Raw genomic sequence first — 20,707 nt, 5'->3', positions numbered from 1 at the left:
AAATTGTACAAGTAGTCGATTCGTTGAAGGTGTTAGCCTTCTTCATAGAAAATGATCGGTTAAATGTTTCCATAAATTAAATGAATGCGTGGTCAACAAAATCTAGAGTGGCCACAAAACGTGTAATTTCTTCAATGCAATCTTTCACAAAAAAAATTTCTGGGAGAAAGGGAAAAGATTCTGGAGAGATAGTTCTGTATCCAGTGAATATTGATGAACATTGCCGTTGAAATTTGATCCGGCACGTAAACTTTCCCGATGTATGCAAATTTTCTCCAGACGACGCCAGACAGTCTGACGTCATTCATACTCTGTTTTTCACTGTTGCTAGGCAACAGTGCGGACATCTTCAACGAAATATATATACATATATATAAATATATTTTTCGGATAGATAGATAGATAGATAGATAGATAGATAGATAGATAGATAGATAGATAGATAGATAGATACTTTATTATAACCATTGCAGCCATAAGCTGAATTACGGGATATTTACAAAGAGATAATAATAACAAAGAGAAAAAAAGAAAATTATCTACATCTTAAAAACCTGGCTAAAATATAACAACAAAGAGGAAAAAAGAAAATATCTACATCTTATATACATGGCTAAAAATAAAACTGTTCTTCAAACGCTCGGTCTTACATAGGGGGAGAGTGAAATCACTTTTGCGTCTCAGTGCATATTTACAACTCTTCCTTTCAGGGAGGAGGCTATGGAGACTGTGGGTGGGGTTACAGACGATCTCGTCAAACAGATCGATTGAAATCTTTTCTCTCCTCTCATGAAGTTTCGGTAGGCCAACTGTTTCTAGTGCTACACTATATGACAGGTCAGGATAGATGATTCTGAATGCCCTTCTTTGGATCCGTTCCAAATCTACACTAATGTAGTTTGGTAGAGAACGATGGAATACGCTCGAATTCGCTCGAATTCGCGCAGCTTAGCTCCGCTCGGGCCGGCTCGGCCCGACAAATTTATTAACCTCGCTACGCTCGGGCCTTCGGCGAATAAATAGCAAAGGAGACCTTGTCATATCCTACATTTAGTTTGGTCTCTCCTCTTCAATACGTGGTTGATAACAGGATTACAACAATGAATATTTATATTCATAATCACCCTAAGACAATAGTGTTTACTTTCAAAAACACTATAAAATTACAGATATTATTATTTTGATATCCTGATGTATATAATAAACATCAACTACCATGAATTCGGTAAAAGAACCCGAGAAACTCTACTAAAAATGATTAAAAACAAGAGCAATAGCTATTTTCTGGAAAGCACCAACGAAAGGTCAAATTGAGCAAAAACTCATCAAAGTAAGGTAAACAAGGTGTTATCATTTGCAGGAAACTTAATTGAAAATATCTTTGCGATTAAAAGTGTTTATGCGGAAACGAACAGCTGCTCTTACCAAATTCATGACAGGAGAATTTATACGTTAGTCACTCATTAAAAACAACTTGGTCAAACTACAAGGTATTACCTCTTGAGGGCTGCATAACGAAGGAATGAGTCAACTGGTCTTTTTTCTGTGATATTACCCAAACTGAAATATAATTTGTAATAAGTCCCAACACCAAATAAATTCCTTTAACTATTTTAACCCCTATTAATTGCCTTGGAAATATTTTTCATCATTGACAATTTTTACCATCTAACACTAAAGCCTGGTTTACACGTACGACGCAAGCATAAGCACAAGCATAAGCACAAGAAACCTACGTGTAAACCGGTGCGACGTAAGCATAAGCGCCTTGTGTTTGCGCTTGTGCTTATGGTTGCGTCGTCCCGGTTTACACGTACGACGCAACGACGCAATCATAAGCACAAGCACAAGAGAATGGAACGATTTCCATTCTCTTGTGCTTGTGCTTATGCTTGCGTCGTTGCGTCGTACGTGTAAACCGGGACGACGCAAGCATAAGCATAAGCGCAAGGAAAGGAAACTGAAAAACAGTGACAAGTTGTCAGCGTACAATCTAGTTACTCATGCGTTGCCATTTTCCGCCATGTTGGAATCATGATCTCGGCTGGTTCTGCGCTTGCGTATGTCACGTTATGCTTATGCTTATCGCACGTGTAAACATCCTTGTGCTTGTGCTTGTGCTTATGCTTATGCTTGCGTCGTATGTGTAAACCAGGCTTAATACATTGGTAATTTTGCGTAGTTTTTTTTTTTGGAATCCTAAAAGAAAATTGGGGGCAACCACGCATTTTTTTTTAGAGATAATTAAAAAACCATAATTCTAAAAAGTACTAAAATACAAAGCAATGTATGTCATTTTTTTAATCAAATCGAACCTTTATTATTTCTGAAAATGCATGGTTACTCCCAGTTTTCTTTTTGTGTTCCAAGAGCACTTGCTAATTATAAGTTCTGCTTTCTCCGCATAGGCTTAAAACGCGCAAAAATATCCCTGTATTAGTAGGCGTGACCCATAGGAAACCAAGTATTTCGAGATGTGCAAAAATGTATGCGCAGCAACAAAAGTAAGCACCGTCCTTAAGAAACAAAAGGCGTCCAAGGTCCAAAAGAAAAAGAAAAATTTGCTGTCGTGTTCCCACGTTCTTCTTAAAACTTAGATTCAAGTCATTGAACACAAATTGGGCAATAGGACGACAACATTTTCAAGGTAAGGCTACGCACACAGTCCTGTAAATTCGTCTATTCTATTTCAGCAGGGAAAGATGTTCGAGTAAAAGCTACTCAGCAATACATCCCCGTGGTACATGTACCTTATTCCTGGATTTTTAGATGTAATACAGGCCGATATTTATACTACTTGTATAAAGTGCAAACAATTAGTAAAAATTCAGCGACTATGATTTGTCAAAACATGTTTTTTTTTTACTGCTCAGCAATATTTGTGAATCCAGGAAGCTACAATATGGTACGGTATCTTATAATGCATTGCACTGTCATATTTTGCGTGTTTTCCGGTCACATAGTAAACATTGGTGTAGTGGAATTATAACTACAATTTATCTGTACAAAGTACGGTTCTACCTTTTGTATTTATGGACCACTGGAAGAATAATGCAGAACAAGAATGAACAGCTATCAACCCAGAATGCTCTGGCGTTGAGAGCGGTCCATTCAGTGTGTATGCCCTGTTCGCTCTACTAGATATTTCTTTCGTCACTCCGTGTTTTGCACCAATTAGTCTGAGCATGTATCATTTTCTTTACATTTTTTAGGCGAGTGGAGGCAAGTACGAGGCGAGCGAGTTCCGCACGTCACGCACGACGGTAAGAGTGTGACTCGCGCTCCGCGCTTCCCTTGCACTTTCCTCCTCTCGCCTGAAAAACACAAAAAAGGAAAGTAAATAATAAATAACGCCTTCTCTGTAGCTAGTACCAATTAACCTATAATGCCATTCCCTTTCACGGCAAACCAAACATACTGTGCCGTCGGTTAACTAGAAAAGAAAACAAATAAATAATGAAAGATCCTGATCTCAGAAGAAGAAAGAGGAGATACTATGGTGAGATTGAGAGAACTAAAAAATACAAACACTGAGCGTCATCAACATTTTGAACTTTAAATATTTCAAGGGTCGGTCGGTTAACGGGAGGCAAAGTTTGTTGTTTGTTTGTCCTAAGTGGTTGTTTCGTACAATACTTCAACATCAGTGGGAGTGAACTTGAGGCTTCCTGTATAAAATGTACAGTAACGACCATAATAATACCATTTGAGGAGGCGGTAAGACCAGCCACACCAGGTGTAAGAATCTTTTTTGCTCCTTGCGTCGTTTGATATGTAGATGTCGTGTCCGCCACCAAACGTTGGTCCGTACACAGAGCATCTGTACATTGCGTATCTTTTTCGCCAAGGCTTGATCTGCAGCTTCACGGGAGCGTAGCCTTTGATGTTATACAGTGAGAAGATAAATGATTTACTGGATGAAGCATACCTGCAATCGCCTAGGAAAAAACCAAAACCATTTCGCTTAGTATTATAATAACATGTGTACCTATTGATATTTCTTAGTTATAAATTCACATGATTACGTACTTACAAACTCTCATCCTTTCATGTCGACCAAATACGAAATAGCCACAGGCATGTTGGTTTAAAGTCAACGATTTGATTTCTTTAATTTTTTTTTAATTCTTAGTTCAAAGAAAGTGGTGAGAAAAAAAATTCTCAATGCACATTTGTGCACGGTAGATCAAAAACATTTTAGATACTGCACTTGGAATGTTCAAGGTGTCTACAGAGCGGCTTATTTTGTCCCATTCGGAACCAAAGATGGTAAATTCGCCATGACACCATTGTTGCTCAGAGGGTAGATATTCGGGGTCTAGTGGAATTGTAAAAAATGGTATGCAATAGAAAAGGAACAAAAACAACAAGGAAAACACGGACTTTCAAATCTCAAGCAAAACACAGGAACTAACTGCTTCGGCAAGGAACAGCACGCGCGCGTACAGTCAAATAATCCGTAGAGTATACACGGCCTCAAACTAGCTGATAGCTGTGCAAAAACAGGCGGTACAGCAAAACTATCAATCAGATAATTGAACCACTTAAAACAATTAAAAAAAAAAAGAAAAAACGTTCTCTAAAAGCAGGGGGCAGGGGAAGGAGGGGGGAGGGGTGGAGGGGTTGGGTGGGAACGCAACGCACTGGTTAAGTTATTTGAACGTTTTTAAAATTTGACATGGAACTATTGCGAATCAGCTGATCTGAATTAGCCTTATTCAGTGAAACTATTCCTAAGTCATTAAATTACTGAGTATAACTCTTGCTGCTATCAAATGATACTTACTAGGACTGGACCAAGACACGTCAGTGTATCCACCGAATATGTAGTTGTCGACTTGTATTATAGTAACGGTGGGACCCTTTCCATCACAGTTGCTGTGAAATGTAGATGCTGCCCAGCCATTTGTCTTAGCATGCCAACACTGCACAAACCTACTGCCGGGTGAACTCTGGAGGACTGGCGCCAAATAAGAGTTCAGTTGGTTTAGGTACTTGCTGTCGAGGTCTCCAAGAATGGAAGATGCATTGAGAACATCTAAACAAAAGTAAAAGTACACGATTTAGAGGGACAAGCACAAAATATTTTCTTATACTATGCATAGCAAATCGAGGAAAAGTAACAAAAAACCGAATGAGTCATTTTATGTAAGTCATTCATACACTGGCCTTTGAGAAATCACTCTTTCTTAAACAGGGAGTTAAAAAATACCCTTTGTTCGACCTATACTCTTAGCGGATACCCTTATTAAAATGACATTTCTGTAGCCATGCATGTTGTCTTGTTTAGATGGAGGTTTTTATTGCACCTGAATAAAACACAAAACAAGGCAAAATTGAGCTTTTTCTTTTCTGTTACTTTTGCTATATCTGGGTACTGTTAGCTATGCAAAGTTATCGAAAATTGCTTGAATCAGTTCAGTTTGTTGCACATTTACAAATTTTCCTGCCCCTTTTAAGACTTCTGGCAAGTGAACTGACTGAAATTTCTGTGATTTATTTAATATGTCAAAAAAAAAAGAAAAAGAAGTACAGAAAGCAGGGTAAGTTATTCATAAGGGGTCTCAGTCCTCACGAGGCCGTGGAGCGACTGCTTTTATTGTTTCGAGGCACTAAGTACGAGTTCTTCACATGACTTCCCAAAAGAAACCGCTGAGCAGAGAGCACTGACCAGAGCTAACTTTTTTTCACATGTTATTGTGCATTATGGGTAAAGCAAATTTCACGGTGCAGACAGTACTTGCTTGCATGGCTGCAACGAGTCACAGCCAAGCGGCTACTTCGTACGGATTTTCCTTTCTAGCTTTACCAAATTATGAGTGGCAGGCTAGGGGAAAGGAACATACCAGCCAAAATAACAGTGGTAAATCCTACTCAGTTAAATTACATTCAAGCTAAGTTGATAAAATAGTTCGGAGCAACAGGCTTGCAGTAACAGCGATTGACCATTCATCGTATCAAAGATGGTAATGAACGTTTCTAGTCAAAATAAAGCGGGTACGTATAAGTGTTTGTCTTAAACATTTTAAATTTGCAAGTAATTATAGATAACTAGCAATTATAACAAAACCGTATTGAATCGCTCTACATTAAAAAAATGCAAACGTTGAGTTTGGTCTCAGATCAGGGATGAAAACCATTAAGATTTTATCCTGGTGTTTCATTGGGTATCGAGATTCATGCACTTTACGAATTATAAATGAGTTTGGGAAACAACAAGGAGAGACATTTTTCCCCTACTTAACAGTTGCTGAACGCTACTCCACAGCGAACGTTTGTACGGTATAACAAACTTGTGAATTTTCCAAAGATTTATATAGCAGAAATTTGTTTGGTCACTTGGCTTGATGTTTCCATGACAATATCCAAATTTTAGTTTTTGAACTTTTTATCGATTGGTTTTGGTTAATTTTGAGAGAAAGGAAGAAAGAAGAAAATAAGGAATGAGGAACGAACGAACGAGCAAACATGGATGGATGAATGTATGAATGGGCAAAAGCCCGGGGAGGGGGGGGGGGGGCACTTGACCCATGTTTGGGTATAGGGGTGCCGCTGGGGGTTTGAAACCCTGACCCTGTTTAGGACGAAAATAACCTTAAATACCTACCCTGTTTAGGACAATGTCCTCAATTTTAAGACCCTATTTAGGACAGAGGACAACATCTAGCTCTTGTGTTACACAAGTGTTCATTGGTAATAGTAATAACATTTAAAGGCCCACTGTCACTTACCGGACGTGATGTTCCACGCATTGAAACGCGAATACCAATCACAACAGATAAAATAATACACTTCCTACAAGTGATGGCGAAAAATCCAAAAATTTCGCATTAATTAACAGCGGTGAACCTTAAGTGGAAACTCAATTGACGTGAAGCATTGCTCACTAAAATAAATGCAGACTAACGTCTCTGATTTCGGATTGCCAAATACTTGACGGCAGTCTTGCAACCCTACCCCGTCTAGGACGGGTCCGAAACAGACTCGCTTGAAATTATATACCCTGTTCAGGACAGAGGGGCCAAAAACCATACCCTATACAGCGGCACGTCCCCGTTTAGCCCATATAGGGGAGTACCCCCCCCCCCCCCCCGGGGCGAAAGTAACGGAAAGACTACTAAGCAGTAAACCTTTAAATATTTTTGCTCTCATGCGATTGGTCTAAACGCGTCACGTGACCAAAAATGCCCCAGCTAAAACTGGTGAATATCCGAGTGATATTCCCTAAGTGATATTTCCCAATTTTCCAAACTTCAAGGCTTCAAGTTTGCAATTAAAATTAAGCTTGCTGTCAAGATGGGAGAACGATTCGCTTTTGTGAAAACATATAAACCTGCTGGTCGATAAAGCGGTACCAGAAAGCACCAAAAAATCAAGTTCATACGCTGTAAACGTTTTTGACGGCAAGCTGTTCGTAAACGTTTCGTCTAAATTGTAACCCAGGATCTTGACGCAATGTTCAAATACTCAAGTTCGTTGTGAGATTTTCGTTTGCTTTTAACCAAGTTTCACTTCATTCAACAGTCCTTGAATTAAAATTGGACAAAAACATTCTAGAGTATTTATAATTTTCTTTCAGCCTGGCGAAAGGACAAAGCAATCAACAAGCCATTAAACGAGTTTACAAAATAAGAGCTCGTAAATATTTTGCGTAGATTTTACGTCGAAGCTCGCTCACACGACGACAAATAATACAGTCCTAATTCAATGAGAGCGATTCGTGCTGGCCTGGATAGGAATTTAAATAAAGGAAACGTAAATTTCAGTATCATTACTGACAGAGAGTTCAAGCCGGCAAATGACGCTCTCAATGCTCACCTGGTCGAGCTCGCTCCCGAAGGCAAAATTTCGCCCCCGAAACATAAACCAGCCATGATAAACCAAGATGTCGAAATTCTCTACGAAGAGAAGCAGCTTGTCCTACCCTCGAGCAGCAAGCTCAATCCTCAGCGATTGTGAACGACTTTGTTTCTTGCTCCATTCAATGTCAAGTTAAGAAAGCGCTCTGATGGAAATCCAAACAACAATCGGTAGCGTTGTTTTCGACTGCAGGTTCAGCCTCGACTTCTTCACTGGTCGTTTTCGGCTGGTCAATTCCACAATCGTATTTTCAATATAAAGAACTGTTCCAATTGAACACGAGGAAAAAGGAACAGAACAACAAAGCACCGGCTGTTTCATTCACGGTGGCTTGCAAATTTTACGGAAAGCGTTGCCTAACAATTTTTTGCTTGATCTTGTTCTTGAAAGGTAGTTAGATTCTTTGTAACGTTATCCAGCACTTGTATCTTGCTTTTGTCTTTCTCGCAATTTTTTTTAAAAAATTTTATTTTCCTTTCAAATGTTGTACTTTTTCCCCGAACATATGCCAGTTTTAACTGAAGAGAAATCTGACTATTGAAAGACAAAGGGATTTTGGAAGCCAATTGCGAACTTTGACGTGATTGAAGACAAATGACAGACTGGCAGATCCCGCGTATTGCGAAAAATATTTGAAGGATTATAAACACAATAGCCTCCACTTGACTTAAAAAATGCTCGGATATTTTTTCTTGGATATTATCTGTCCCTCGAAGCTCTCAGCTTTCCTCGAGCTTTGCTCTCGGAAAACTGTTCGCTTCTCGGAACACATAATGTCCGCGGACAAATATCTGAGCATATTTTCGCGCCAAATGGAGGCTATTGTTTATTTAACATTCGATGTATGACACACACGAATGTGGTACCTTTACTGATGTCAAATACCAATATTAAATATTATAGAGATTAAGCACCACGTTTGCGGTAAACGGCAAACGGCAGAAATGACCACGTGACCATGTTTATCCTTTATTTGCCGCTCGCTGTTTTCAGTTCTCAGAAAAAAAGAGTAGTTTTGCGTTAGAATTAAAGGCCAGAATTATCTTGTACTATTTTCATCTACGTACTCATATTTTCAAGAAAACATAAACGCAAGTCTCACGTTTGCCATTTGCCGTAAACGTGGTGCTTAATCTCTCTATTGTCTTGGCCCTGCCCTTATATATAAGGATTCTAATGGAATTGCCTTCTCCTCTGAAGCCCTAACCTCTCCCCCCCCTCCCTTCCTCAACTTAAATAACAATGTACCTTCCTAAGTGGATTGTTTTTTAAAGTTTGGTGGCTTTTTCCTTCTGAAATGATGAGGAAGGGTGCTGTATGTTGTCAAGTTTATTCTCAAAGGGAGTCAGTCACAATGATTATCCTTCCTCTCTTTCTTTCAAATAAATAAATTTCTGGCTTATATATGAGCGAAATGTTTGGAGGTACTTCAAATGACCCTGTGATTTTCGAAGGACCATTGCCATAAGCAATGAACGCAATTATTAACATGTTGTTTCATCTCGATAATTTAAAAGTTAAAAATTAGGTAAATCATTTAAGCGAGAAAATATCTTCTACTCCGTATACAGACATCCGTGGCCATTTTTTCTCTTAAAACTAAGGTTATTCAAGGAAAGACACTTAATCAAGCTTCTGTAACGAAATTCATTATTTGATTCGCAGGAACTTCTCAGGTGCGCCAATGAAACAAACAAAGCTGTCTTACATGATTGGAAAAGAAGAACTGTTGAACACGTATGACATAAGCTACGTAACTTTTGAATGCAGTGGACCACGTGACGCATAAAAACTGTTCTGAATACTTTCCGTTGACGGATCTCTTGTAGTGGAGATGCACATGCCAGACGTCACTTAACATGTGAAGAAACCAAACAGGGTTGACATAAAGACAACGGGCAATTGCTGCAATTGTATTTGGGCCAATATTTCGAATAGTACCACCTTGTAGAAAACGTTGTAACGTTAGCTATTCTGCTCATACCTATTGGTGATTGCATTTTAAAATTTCAAATTGTAAAGCTTGGTTTTATTTTTTCGGTCACTTTAGTTATTCTGCTTAAGCCTGTTTTTATGGTTTCTTATTGCTTCTCCTCGTGTTTTAAATAGTAACGTCTTCAGTTTTTCCCGTGGGGCAGTTTATAAAATACCCTGAAGAAGAAAGGCGGTGCATTTCGAAATTCGGAATAATATATTTTCCTAACCGTGAAACTAGTCTTGAATGCTGACTATCCACAGTCGCGAACTTAATTGTCTCAAAGACTAGAGTTTTGAAAGACCAGACGAAAGCTTCTTACAAATTTAATAATAATAATAATAATAATAATAATAATGATGATGATGATGTAGATGATGATGATGATGATGATGATGATGATGATGATGATGATGATGATGATGATGATGATAATAATAATAATAATAATAATAATAATAATAATAATAATAACAATAATAATAGTAACGTTTAAACAGGAAAGCTCTCTCACCCGTGGGTGATCTACAGAGAGGTCCTGATCCAAAATAAAATTAAATTATTTAAGGCCACTACACAAATGACAAATATTAAAAAAGTATAAAAGTAAACTATCGATAAAAAGATTTAAATTTTTTTTCTAAACTGACATATGGTGTCAGAGTTCTTCAAGTCACTGTCCAAGGCATTCCAGCCTTTAAAGGCATGGTAACAGGTTCTTTGTTTGCCCCAGTTCCGTTTTACTGATGGAAGTCTAAGATGATCTTTGCAACGTGTGCTATATCTATGTACATCGCTGTTTCTTGATAATTCCAATTTATGATATGTAATTCATTCACGCATTTATAAACATACAAGCAGCGATGGGAGTGCCTGCGTTGTTTTAAATTTAACCAGCCAAGCTGATTAAGAGCACCGACTGCAACTTCCAGTAGCAGGAACTTAGCCTCATCCAGTCTCACAGTCTGTATGGAATAGAAAGAAGTCTTTTTTTCCTAGCCTTAATATGTAGGTGAGATCGAGAGGCCAATGACCCTGCAAGCGCTTTGTATGGAACGTGAAGGCATAAAAACGAGAAACCCATAGGACCTTTAGGTTTTTTAAATTACAATCAGCCCTTTATGTCTTAACAAGTAACAACAACAATGCTTCTTTTTCCAGCTTAAAACTGTTTACAAAAGTGTTAAACAACAGTCATCAAATTCCCCTTACCTTTCGCACATGTTTTGCCACCGAATCCGCTCTTGCACTGACATCTATAGCCTCCTTTTGGTTTATCAAAGCAGCTTCCTCCATTCAAGCATGGACTTGCATCACATGATGTAATTTCTGCAAGGTATAATGTTTAAAGTACTAAACGTTCAACCTTAACAAACAAACAAACCAACAAGAAAATGAGACATGTACAAGTGCTGCAATGTTATGATCGTTACAGGATTTAGTTAACAAAGTGTAATTCTTTGTGATAGTATATTTTCATCAGGACTCATCAGTACTGTGGAGTACGCTGTCCGCCATCACATAGAAATACAGCTGCTGTGGATACGTACAGTAGCTGTTATATTGTGACGTAAGACTGTATTACGTCATGTCACGCCGTATAATAGGTTTCTCATCCACCGTGAGGTTGTTTCTACTAGTACGGCCTTTTAGCCCAAGTGATCTGTACGAATGGAGAAATGTAATATTTTTCAATTTTGCCTCGAACTTTTCTCACCCTGATCCCTGATCCTGTGCTCGAAACCAACTGGCAAGACTGTTAATTTTGCAAGAAATGCAGCTGATAGATCGTACGTTCTGGAGAATACAGATATTAATTAAAAATCTCCTAATTCGCTAGTTATAAACGATGACCCTTCATGTTTATAGTCATGGTATGATGTATTGCCATCATAGGTTTTAATTACTGTAATAAGAGGACAAAGTTTGCCTACTTTTAGCACTTATTGCAAATGCGATTGGGCCTATGTTGAGAGCTATAACTTCCAAAAGGGGCTCGTACTCAATGGAAAGTACTATCCATCATCTGTTCCATAAGTGAGAGATGAAAGTTGTGACATTCGACTAACACGGCCATATTTATATCGAACATCATCATCATCATATCTTTATTTACCCTCTGATTTACAGAGTAGCTTAATGCAGCTAATATCTCCGAGCATTTACCCACCCAACCATGAGAATATACACCCAAAGACCAGACCACAACACCGGGAACTACGTCCCCTACTCTTTGCGAACAGTAAGTGGGTTCTTTCGGTCCCACAGGGCTATTTACAAACAAAGGTTGTGTGACGGGGCCTACGGTTTATCGTCCTTATCTGAGAAGACAAGAACGTCTAACCATTTGCAGATGTCAGAGCAAAGGCAGCACTTTCTCCTCAGTTATTTAAAGACCCTGAGTGTTGGTCCGGCCGGAGTTTGAACCCACGACCTCCCGTACGGTAGTCCGGTGCTTTACCAATTGAGCCAACATGGTCATCGACGAATGTTAGCATAAAACCAAGTAATGAGATAACTACCGCTTTGAATTTTTTTCCACGAAGCAAGATTAAACATTTGTTACCAATTCTATTGTAATAAAAACGCTCAAAAAGTATCATAAAAGCTCTTTGAGAGCTATCTTTTCTTTTTAAAGCGAGAGATCGATCTTCAGAGTCTTTTCGAATCCAACCATTACGCAATGGGAACAGCTTTAATACGTCTCTTTAAACAGCTAATAATAACTACACTAGTTTTTCCAGATGATGACTCTTCACAATCAATCAATCAATCAATCAATCAATCAATCAATCAATCAATCAATCAATATTGTTTATACACGAAATCGGATCATGTTACATGGTCTCCCTAGGAGTCGTGTAAATTTAGCCTAAAACTCGTCAAGTTACCTAACTGCCTAACCTAAAAGACCAATACAATAGAACTTTCAAAGTTAATTTTGACTGAGTAGAATTGTCACAAAAAAACTTTCCCATTGAATTAAATTTTAGAATGGCCTAATCTCTAAGGGAATCTTAAGTATGTTCCATAGAAAAGATCTCCTATAGTGTAGACTCCCTTTTGCAGACTCAGTTCTTGGTCTGGGGATATAATAATTTGACTGAGACTTTCTAAGGTTATAAGGTTATAAAACTCGACACAAGTACGGTGGGGAAAGATTATTATGGACTTTATACATAACAACAGCCAGCTGTTTTAGTCTTTGCAATCCTAACTTTTCCCAACTATGTTCATCCAACAGATCACTTGAACTAGAGAAGGCTACAATTCTAGCAGCCCCATCCCGTAGCTTTTGGAGTTTGTCAGTTAAACCCTTCCTAATTATGCCCCATACAGGACTAAAGTAATTAAAATAGGGCATTACAAGTGCATTGTACATATTTTGTCTGGTTTTTAGTGGTACGATTGGACTAACACGCCTCGAGACTGCAAGAGCGGCCTAAATTTTTTTTGAGATAGCGTCAATATGTGGATGCCATGTAAGAGAATCGTCAATGTGAACTCCAAGTGATTTATATTCGACAAGCCACTCAAGTGGTATATTACTGACCCTAACAGTAAACTTTTCTTGAATTCGGGATAGTTTAAGTTGACTCCTTATGAGCATGTACCTTGTTTTCTTGACTTTCAAAAGTCAACTTATTTGCTATCAACTGTGATTGAACTGATTATATATCACAATTCATGGACACATAGGTCCTCCGTAAACGAGGTAAGAGTAGTATCATCTGCATACATTTTCGGTTTTCAAAACAATTACATGATGGGAGATCATTGATATAAATGGAATTAAAATAGCAAAGGTCCCAGAATAGTATAGAGTCCTGTGGAATGCCACATGTTAGATTACAGAAATCATATTGTACTCCATCCATAAAAGTCACCTGTCTTTGGCCAAACAGATAGGACTGACACCAGTTAATAGATTGGGAGCCGACCTCGTAGAGCCTAAGCTTTCCTAACAAGATATCATGGTCATATCATGGTGTCAAAGGCTTTTTTAAATCTAGAAATATTACGCCACCTATAATATTTTTTTATCCAAATTCCAATACAGTTCATTTGTGACCTCCAATAAATTGTATCAGAAAAAAACATGGGTCTGAAGCCAGATTGAGTTTCAGTTAACAAATAATTTTCAATTTTTTTGTGTGTTTTAATGGTTTTTATTTCATTTTATTTAGTTACAGATTCACAAATGAAAATGATGCTACTACAGAACACACACACACACACACACACACACACACACACACACACACACACACATACTCACCTTTGGCAACTTGTGAGGTCTGTGTTTCCATACACCTCTTATGAGGACCCCCCTTTCTATTGGAGGTATGAAAAAAAAAATATGGATGTTTGGTAGCTTATTTGCCCATCTCTTTAAACACTTGATTAGACTTTAGGAAATTTCAATTTTTTTTGTGGGGTCTTAGTTATGAGGACCTGCCCAATACTCAACTTTGAATACTTATGGGTACTACTTGCCATACAATTCTTATGGGGACATACTCACCTAACTTGTGAGGTCTGTGTTTCCATAGTGATACCCTACTTGCGAGGACCACCTCTTCTGATGCAGAAGAAGAAGAAGAAGAAGAAGAAGAAGAAGAAGAAGAAGAAGAAGAAGAAGAAGAAGAAGAAGAAGAAGAAGAAGAAGAAGAAGAAGAAGAAGAAGAAGAAGAAGAAGAAGAAGAAGAAGAAGAAGAAGAAGAAGGCTGTTTGGTTGCTTGTTTGTTATAAGTCAAGACATTTGCTTCCTGGGGTTTCATCAACTCCCCTCTGACTACTTAACGGGAATTTTAATTCTTGCTAAACTTATGGGGACATGATAGTACACGACTACTTATGGGGACTACTTGCCGAACTTATGGGGACATGATACTTACACAACTACTTATGGGGACTACTTGCCAAACTTATGGGGACATGATACTTACACAACTACTTATGGGGACTACTTGCCAAACTTATGGGGACATGATACTTACACGACTACTTACGGAGACTACTTGCCAAACTTATAAGAGGACGTGCCAATAAACAACTACTTCTACTAATGGGATTATTTGCCATAGCTGAGCTATTGATTTTCTTCATTGAAGGGCACGTGTTTGCATGGAAACCAACCTATATTGTCTCTTTGTGTCTGTTTGAAAGGCCAATAAGGTTGAAGATGATACCAAGGTTCTGATATTATGCAATTGTATAATTTTTCACTCTATGTCAGCCACATCCCATCTCATAATCACAAGAAATCTGATTATCTGAACAAAATAACAAAAAAATGCTACATTTAGTTTGCATTGGAAACATCGACACTTGATTTTGAACACATGAGGAGCACAATAATAAAAGACTGTTGGGTCAAAGGGGGGAGGAAGATGCATTACAAATATAGGGACCATGGAATAAACTAATATTGGAAAGAGTGATATACTTACTGACAATAATAATAATAATGATGATGATGATGATGATGATGATGATGATGATGATGATGATGATGATCATAATTACCTATCACTGGATGAGGCTGAGTATGACCCGAAGAATTATAAAGATTGAGGAGTTTTCCAGTACAAATCCTTCTAATCTTACTTTTGAGATATATGGATAAAAATTTACGGGTAATTAACCTACTTTAAATATGCTCTCTCAGTTCCTAAGACCTTGTAACCAAACTTTCCAAAGGAGAACTGTTTTTGATCGGAAAGTTGATCATGTGACCAGCTACTGCAAAAGGCCTATTAGTGACAATTTATACTTTCTTATAGCTGCCTTAGCACATTCCTTCACTTCAAATCGACTGTCCGCCCAGCCCTAGCTTCGCGAGGTTTTGAGAGTCACGTATTTGTAGTATATTTTAAACTTTAAAAAGATTAGGTTTTAAGATTCTTGGAAAAAGGAAAACTGTAATACATTTGGTTGAAACACCAATTTGTTTATGAGAGAATTTCTAAAGACTTTATATCTGAACAAAAAAAGCAATGAGATAGGATTCCCTTTCCTACAGTGTGCACGGCCGGTGAGACCAGTTCCTAGACGCTGCCTTCCTTTGAGACCATCATAGGTAATCCAATGTGGATCATCAGAGGCGCGCAGCCTGTCATGGGAGAATTTTGGGGGGCTTTGGTAGAATCTAATATGGCGGCCAAGCTCTTTCTGGAAAATCCTCCTTCTGATCAAATAAGCCAGTTTTTCGAGGAGTACATGTCTTGTACAGAAAACGGCACGGAGTTGAGGGATATTTCATGCTTTTTTGCTGAGTTCGAAGCAGCAGTAGGAGTCATCGAAGAGAAATACAACGTTTAGTGGTCGAAATCCAGACTTGCAAAAGTTGATTCCCATCCAAGGGATGGTCAAAAAGGACAATGAAAAAGCTTCACGAAAAGGTAATTAGAAGACTGCGCTCAAAACCAACTTTAGCGACACCATGGAGAGGAGATTTCACTATGAACATTTCCTGAGAAGTTTTTGATTTGATTTACCATAAAATTGTTAAGTCCAACATTATTAAACAACTTTGGCCATCAGTCAAGAGAGAAAACCAGCCTGTACTGACATTGGAATCACGGACAGGAAAAAGGCAGTATTTTGTTTTTAACAAAATAAATCAAGGTGGTATTCTTATTAGCCGTAATCACCTCTTAAAGAAGTGTTTGGGAAACTGTGTTGGCGGTGTTCATGCAGTTGAGAGATGTGAAGTGGTTGTTTGCAGGGAAAAACCTATGAGATTTAAATATCATCACAGCACAGAAGTTTTGTCTTTCATTATGGTAATTGGAATTCGGCATTCCACAACACTTATTAATGGGTACAATACAAGCAATTATGACTTGCTACCAAAATCAGTTATCTGCATGGAGCATTTGCTTTATAGCCTGTGAACAGGCTCCCAAGTGGGGTATAGGGTGAAAAGAAAAATCGGCGAGCCGGGCGGGCGGAGCACGGTATGGGGCGAGGAAGAGCTCGATTTTCATCTTTGCCATAGACCCCACTTGGGAGCCTGTTCACAGGTTATTGCTTTAGAATCCAGGAATTATTTCTTAGTGCTGAGGAACATCCCTGCAGTTCCAATATCCATAATGAAATGGTGAAGTAACTGAAGAACTGAAAGTGGCACTATCTTAACCCATACAACTTCTTTTTATGTTTTGCACAGTTCAATAACCTGATCGTCACCCTTTTTTCAGGGAACTGTATTAAAAATAAACATAACATATCAATGCCTGGGGATGGTCTTGTTACTTATCTCATGACAGAGGCAGCTATTCTTTGACCTCCATCTCTTTCTCCTTCCCATTGGGTTTCATTGCAGATTTTGCATTTTAAAAGTTAGGTTTTCTCAGAGTAGGTCATGTTTAGTTTACAGGGTGCCATAACACCCTGGGGCCAACTCACCACTAAAAGCTGAAAGATTCAAGGTTGTGGTAACAGAATTCAGCCCAATGAGATTTAAATATCTTAAGAACTGAAAAATCTGTCTGTGAGTTTTCACAGCTACTGGAATTGACTGAAATTGACTGAAATTGTACTGTTTCATTCAATGGGGGATCAGATTGCAACAATACGCTGTCTCAGTACACTCAGTCTTGATTATTACAGTTTTTTCATGGTCATACCGTTGAGCTTTTGATGTGCAGGAGTATGTAGGAAGAAGTCGTCTGTCATTGTGGTTCCAGTTGCTATTACAATTTAATTAATTGTGAATGTTCCACTGCAGGAGACTAACATTATTGTCTAATATAAATACATTGTATGAACAGACTTTATGTTCCAACATCCATAACATATGTTCCCCTGTTAAGAAAAGTTTATTTACAGTGGACGACTCTACACTTAGACAACAGAAGATCCATAACCAGGATTAACAGTAAAAAAAAGTGAATGTCCTCTGGTGAAAACATTTGTACAAAAAAACTAAGCTTTGAACAACTTGAAACTTTTCTGCCCCATTGTCCAATGGGCCCAAATTGTTAAATTCTGGTTTAAAAAAATTCAAAAATGTAAGTTTAGAGAAAAATTTAGTCATGTTGCCCACTCCAATATTAAAGGGGTAGGATACATGAGCAGTCATGACACCTGCATGTTGTAGTTTAAATCTGTCATGATCAGATTTTTGTATTTCCAATTTTATGCTGGGAGGTTTCAATTTCAGAGATGCAATTATGACCAGGCTGATTACCGAAGTTTGTGCCGTGTTGCGTAAAACTATGGGTACTCCCTTCTAATATCACAGCAAGCTGGCAAAATGCACTGCTTCCATTGTTTTTAAAACCACACCCATTTTAAATTCTTGTGCAAAAAATACAAAATGTATGTTTAGAGAAAAAAGTCTTGTTGCCAACTACAACATTAAGGGGGTAGGATACGTGAGCAGTCATGACACCTGCATGTTGTAGTTTAAATCTGTCATGATCAGATTTTTGTATTTCCAATTTTATGCTGGGAGGTTTCAATTTCAGAAATGCAATTATGACCAGGCTGATTATTGAAGTTTGTGCCGTGTTGCGTAAAACTATGGGCACTCCCTTCCAACATCACAGCAAGCTGGCAAAATGAACCACTTCCATACCCATTTTTAACTCGTAAATGCGAGCATGCACAATGAACGAGTGATAGCAATGGTGGGTTTTTCACTAGGTTGGTTGGCTGATTCGGCTGTTGACTTTCAAGCATGCGCAGTGAAAGTGCGGTGTCTTGAATTCAATCAGTGAAGTGTCGGCATGAACTTTGAATAAAAAAAGAAGTGAAAATTTGTTTCACAGCGCATCAAAATAATCTTATTCAATCTGTAGATAAAAATTTGACAATTATTTTAATGCAAGAATGGAGATTTTTCATTTAATATGAGCAAAGTTATAAGTTTTCCCGTTTTTCCACAAAGTGCGGCGTCTTAAATTGAATGAGTGAAGTGTCTGCATGAACTTTGAATAAAAAACACCCGAAAATTTGTTCCAAGGCGCATCAGAATAACCTTATACAATATGTAGGGAATAAGTTTAGAATCATTTTTATAGTACACATATGGTTATTTCTCGTTACATGATCAGGCAAAGATATGACTTCTTTTAGCTTTCAAGGTAGTGTATGTAGCCATATTAATTTCAATTAAAATACTGATGCGTCATCTGCATTCACGAGTTGGCTCACAGGAGACTTTGATTTAAAGATAAATTATTTCAAATGTTGTTAACACTTCGATAATCTGATCAATTTACATGATTTTGAGGACACCACAGTGGTTTTCTATGGATATTTTAAAACCAAAACCAGTCTTTAACATGTTTATTAAACCTGCTGTTACAATTACACTGTAATGGTATGTCTAGAGTTAAACAACTGGAAATGTTTAATAGTTGGTGTTGTGGAATACCAAATTGGCATAAGCTTCAGCAGAACAAAATTACACCGATTGCTAATCATGTAGCAACTTTATTTTGAAACGCGAACTAGAAGCAACTGTAATACATGTAGCTTGTTTAGCAGACAGAGATACACAGAAGGTTTTGTTTTCTGGATTTGTCCTACCACCAAGCAGCAATTCTTAGTGATTTTTGTCAAGCAGCTGCAATACCGATTTGATAAATTTTGGAAGCTGCAAATGCAAATTTTCTGTAAAATCATATACCGGCCGCCTTGAATGAACTTCTACATGGTTCATAAAGAGAGAGCTGACGCTTCAGTGAAAGCTACCAATTGTAACCTTAAGTATCACTATTGGCTAATGCTTGTTTTCTGAAAGCTGCACTGGTCGCTTAGGAGAAAAGGGCCAGTTGGTTATTCAAAAAAGTGGTGCCATCGCTTAGGGTAGATGTCACTTAAAGGATCTTTTTAACACAGGGCTTATAATATGTCACAGATTTCACAATGATGGTCACTTTTAGGAGTGATCACAAACAGTGCTTTGTGTAGTTCTGTATTGGCAAAGTCATGCTGCTCACATACATAATAATTTTTAGGTCAACTTACTCTAAGAGCTCTGAACTCCACAGTCTTGATATGGAATCACATCCTCAACATGGATACTGTTATTTGGATCCTTGGAACAAACTTTCTTTTTGGCAAGCAGTTGAGGCTCTAAAAAGAGATAGAGAATCACACCGGAAATTAACTTACCCTATAAATCCCCCTACTGGATGGGGAATTGCAGAAAAACAACTCATGCTTATATGCATCTCATGAATAAACAAGAAAATAACAGTAGAGCATATCTTGTTATGTTCTTTTTACATGTAAGCACAGAATCAATTTTCCACAATCCCACACCTCCTTCTCTTAGGGACTTGACCAATTACAAAAGAAGAAAAAAAGAAACCTTACTAGAGACCCAATAAATTTTTAGTAACGATTAGGCTTACAAGCTAGGTGACATAACTTATTCAACACATTCCACCATTAGCCATTAGCAATGTAAGTAAGCAAACCACTGCCATAACTTACACTCTTTATTCTTCAAACCTTATTAACATTATAATAACTTCCACTTGGCATGCATTTAAAAACCATCCCACAGGAATTCTTCATATATTGACAACTTACAGTGTAGGTCCAGTAGTTAGAAGTTACATTGTCTAATTCCAGACATGTAAAATCAGCTAGATCAAGAGGATTGTCACCTCCAAACAACTTATTAAATATTCTTTTATTATATTATATAACTACTGCTGGGAGACTGGGGGTAAAATAAAACTGCGCTCTGCATGCATGTCTAATTTGGAGACTCAGGACCCCATACCAAAGAAAAACATTTTAGATGTGCTGATGTGCTCATTTCCCTACCATGTGATGTCACAAAAACCAGAGACATAATTGAACCTTTTAAGTGGTGGATATGTGATATTAAAACTGGCATGCACA

At 37.9% G+C, this 20,707-nt stretch overlaps 1 protein-coding gene and 1 long non-coding RNA gene across 2 annotated transcripts in view; both read right to left on the bottom strand.

The window, feature by feature from the left end:
- Positions 1 to 938: 938 nt before the first annotated feature.
- LOC146464328 (uncharacterized) overlaps positions 939 to 20,707 on the bottom strand; it is an 89,921-nt gene continuing 70,152 nt past the window's right edge. Inside the window, exons 8-10 of the mRNA XM_085129933.1 lie at positions 11,048 to 11,164; positions 4,787 to 5,038; positions 939 to 3,938 (exon numbers count right to left, since the gene is read on the bottom strand). Of these exons, the coding sequence (XP_084986059.1) occupies positions 3,613 to 3,938; positions 4,787 to 5,038; positions 11,048 to 11,164 (695 nt within the window). The 3' untranslated portion in view covers positions 939 to 3,612. The remainder of the gene's footprint in view (positions 3,939 to 4,786; positions 5,039 to 11,047; positions 11,165 to 20,707) is intronic.
- LOC146464331 (uncharacterized) overlaps positions 14,052 to 20,707 on the bottom strand; it is a 12,637-nt gene continuing 5,981 nt past the window's right edge. The window contains exons 2-3 of the long non-coding RNA XR_014868517.1: positions 14,361 to 14,417; positions 14,052 to 14,170 (exon numbers count right to left, since the gene is read on the bottom strand). This is a non-coding gene — a long non-coding RNA (uncharacterized LOC146464331). The remainder of the gene's footprint in view (positions 14,171 to 14,360; positions 14,418 to 20,707) is intronic.

Source organism: Pavona decussata, unplaced genomic scaffold (assembly GCF_977016875.1).
Source record: "Pavona decussata unplaced genomic scaffold, jaPavDecu1.1 SCAFFOLD_165, whole genome shotgun sequence".
Lineage (NCBI taxonomy): Eukaryota > Metazoa > Cnidaria > Anthozoa > Scleractinia > Agariciidae > Pavona > Pavona decussata.
Note: the sequence above shows the minus strand (reverse complement) of the source record. Positions and strands in the feature narration are given on the sequence as shown.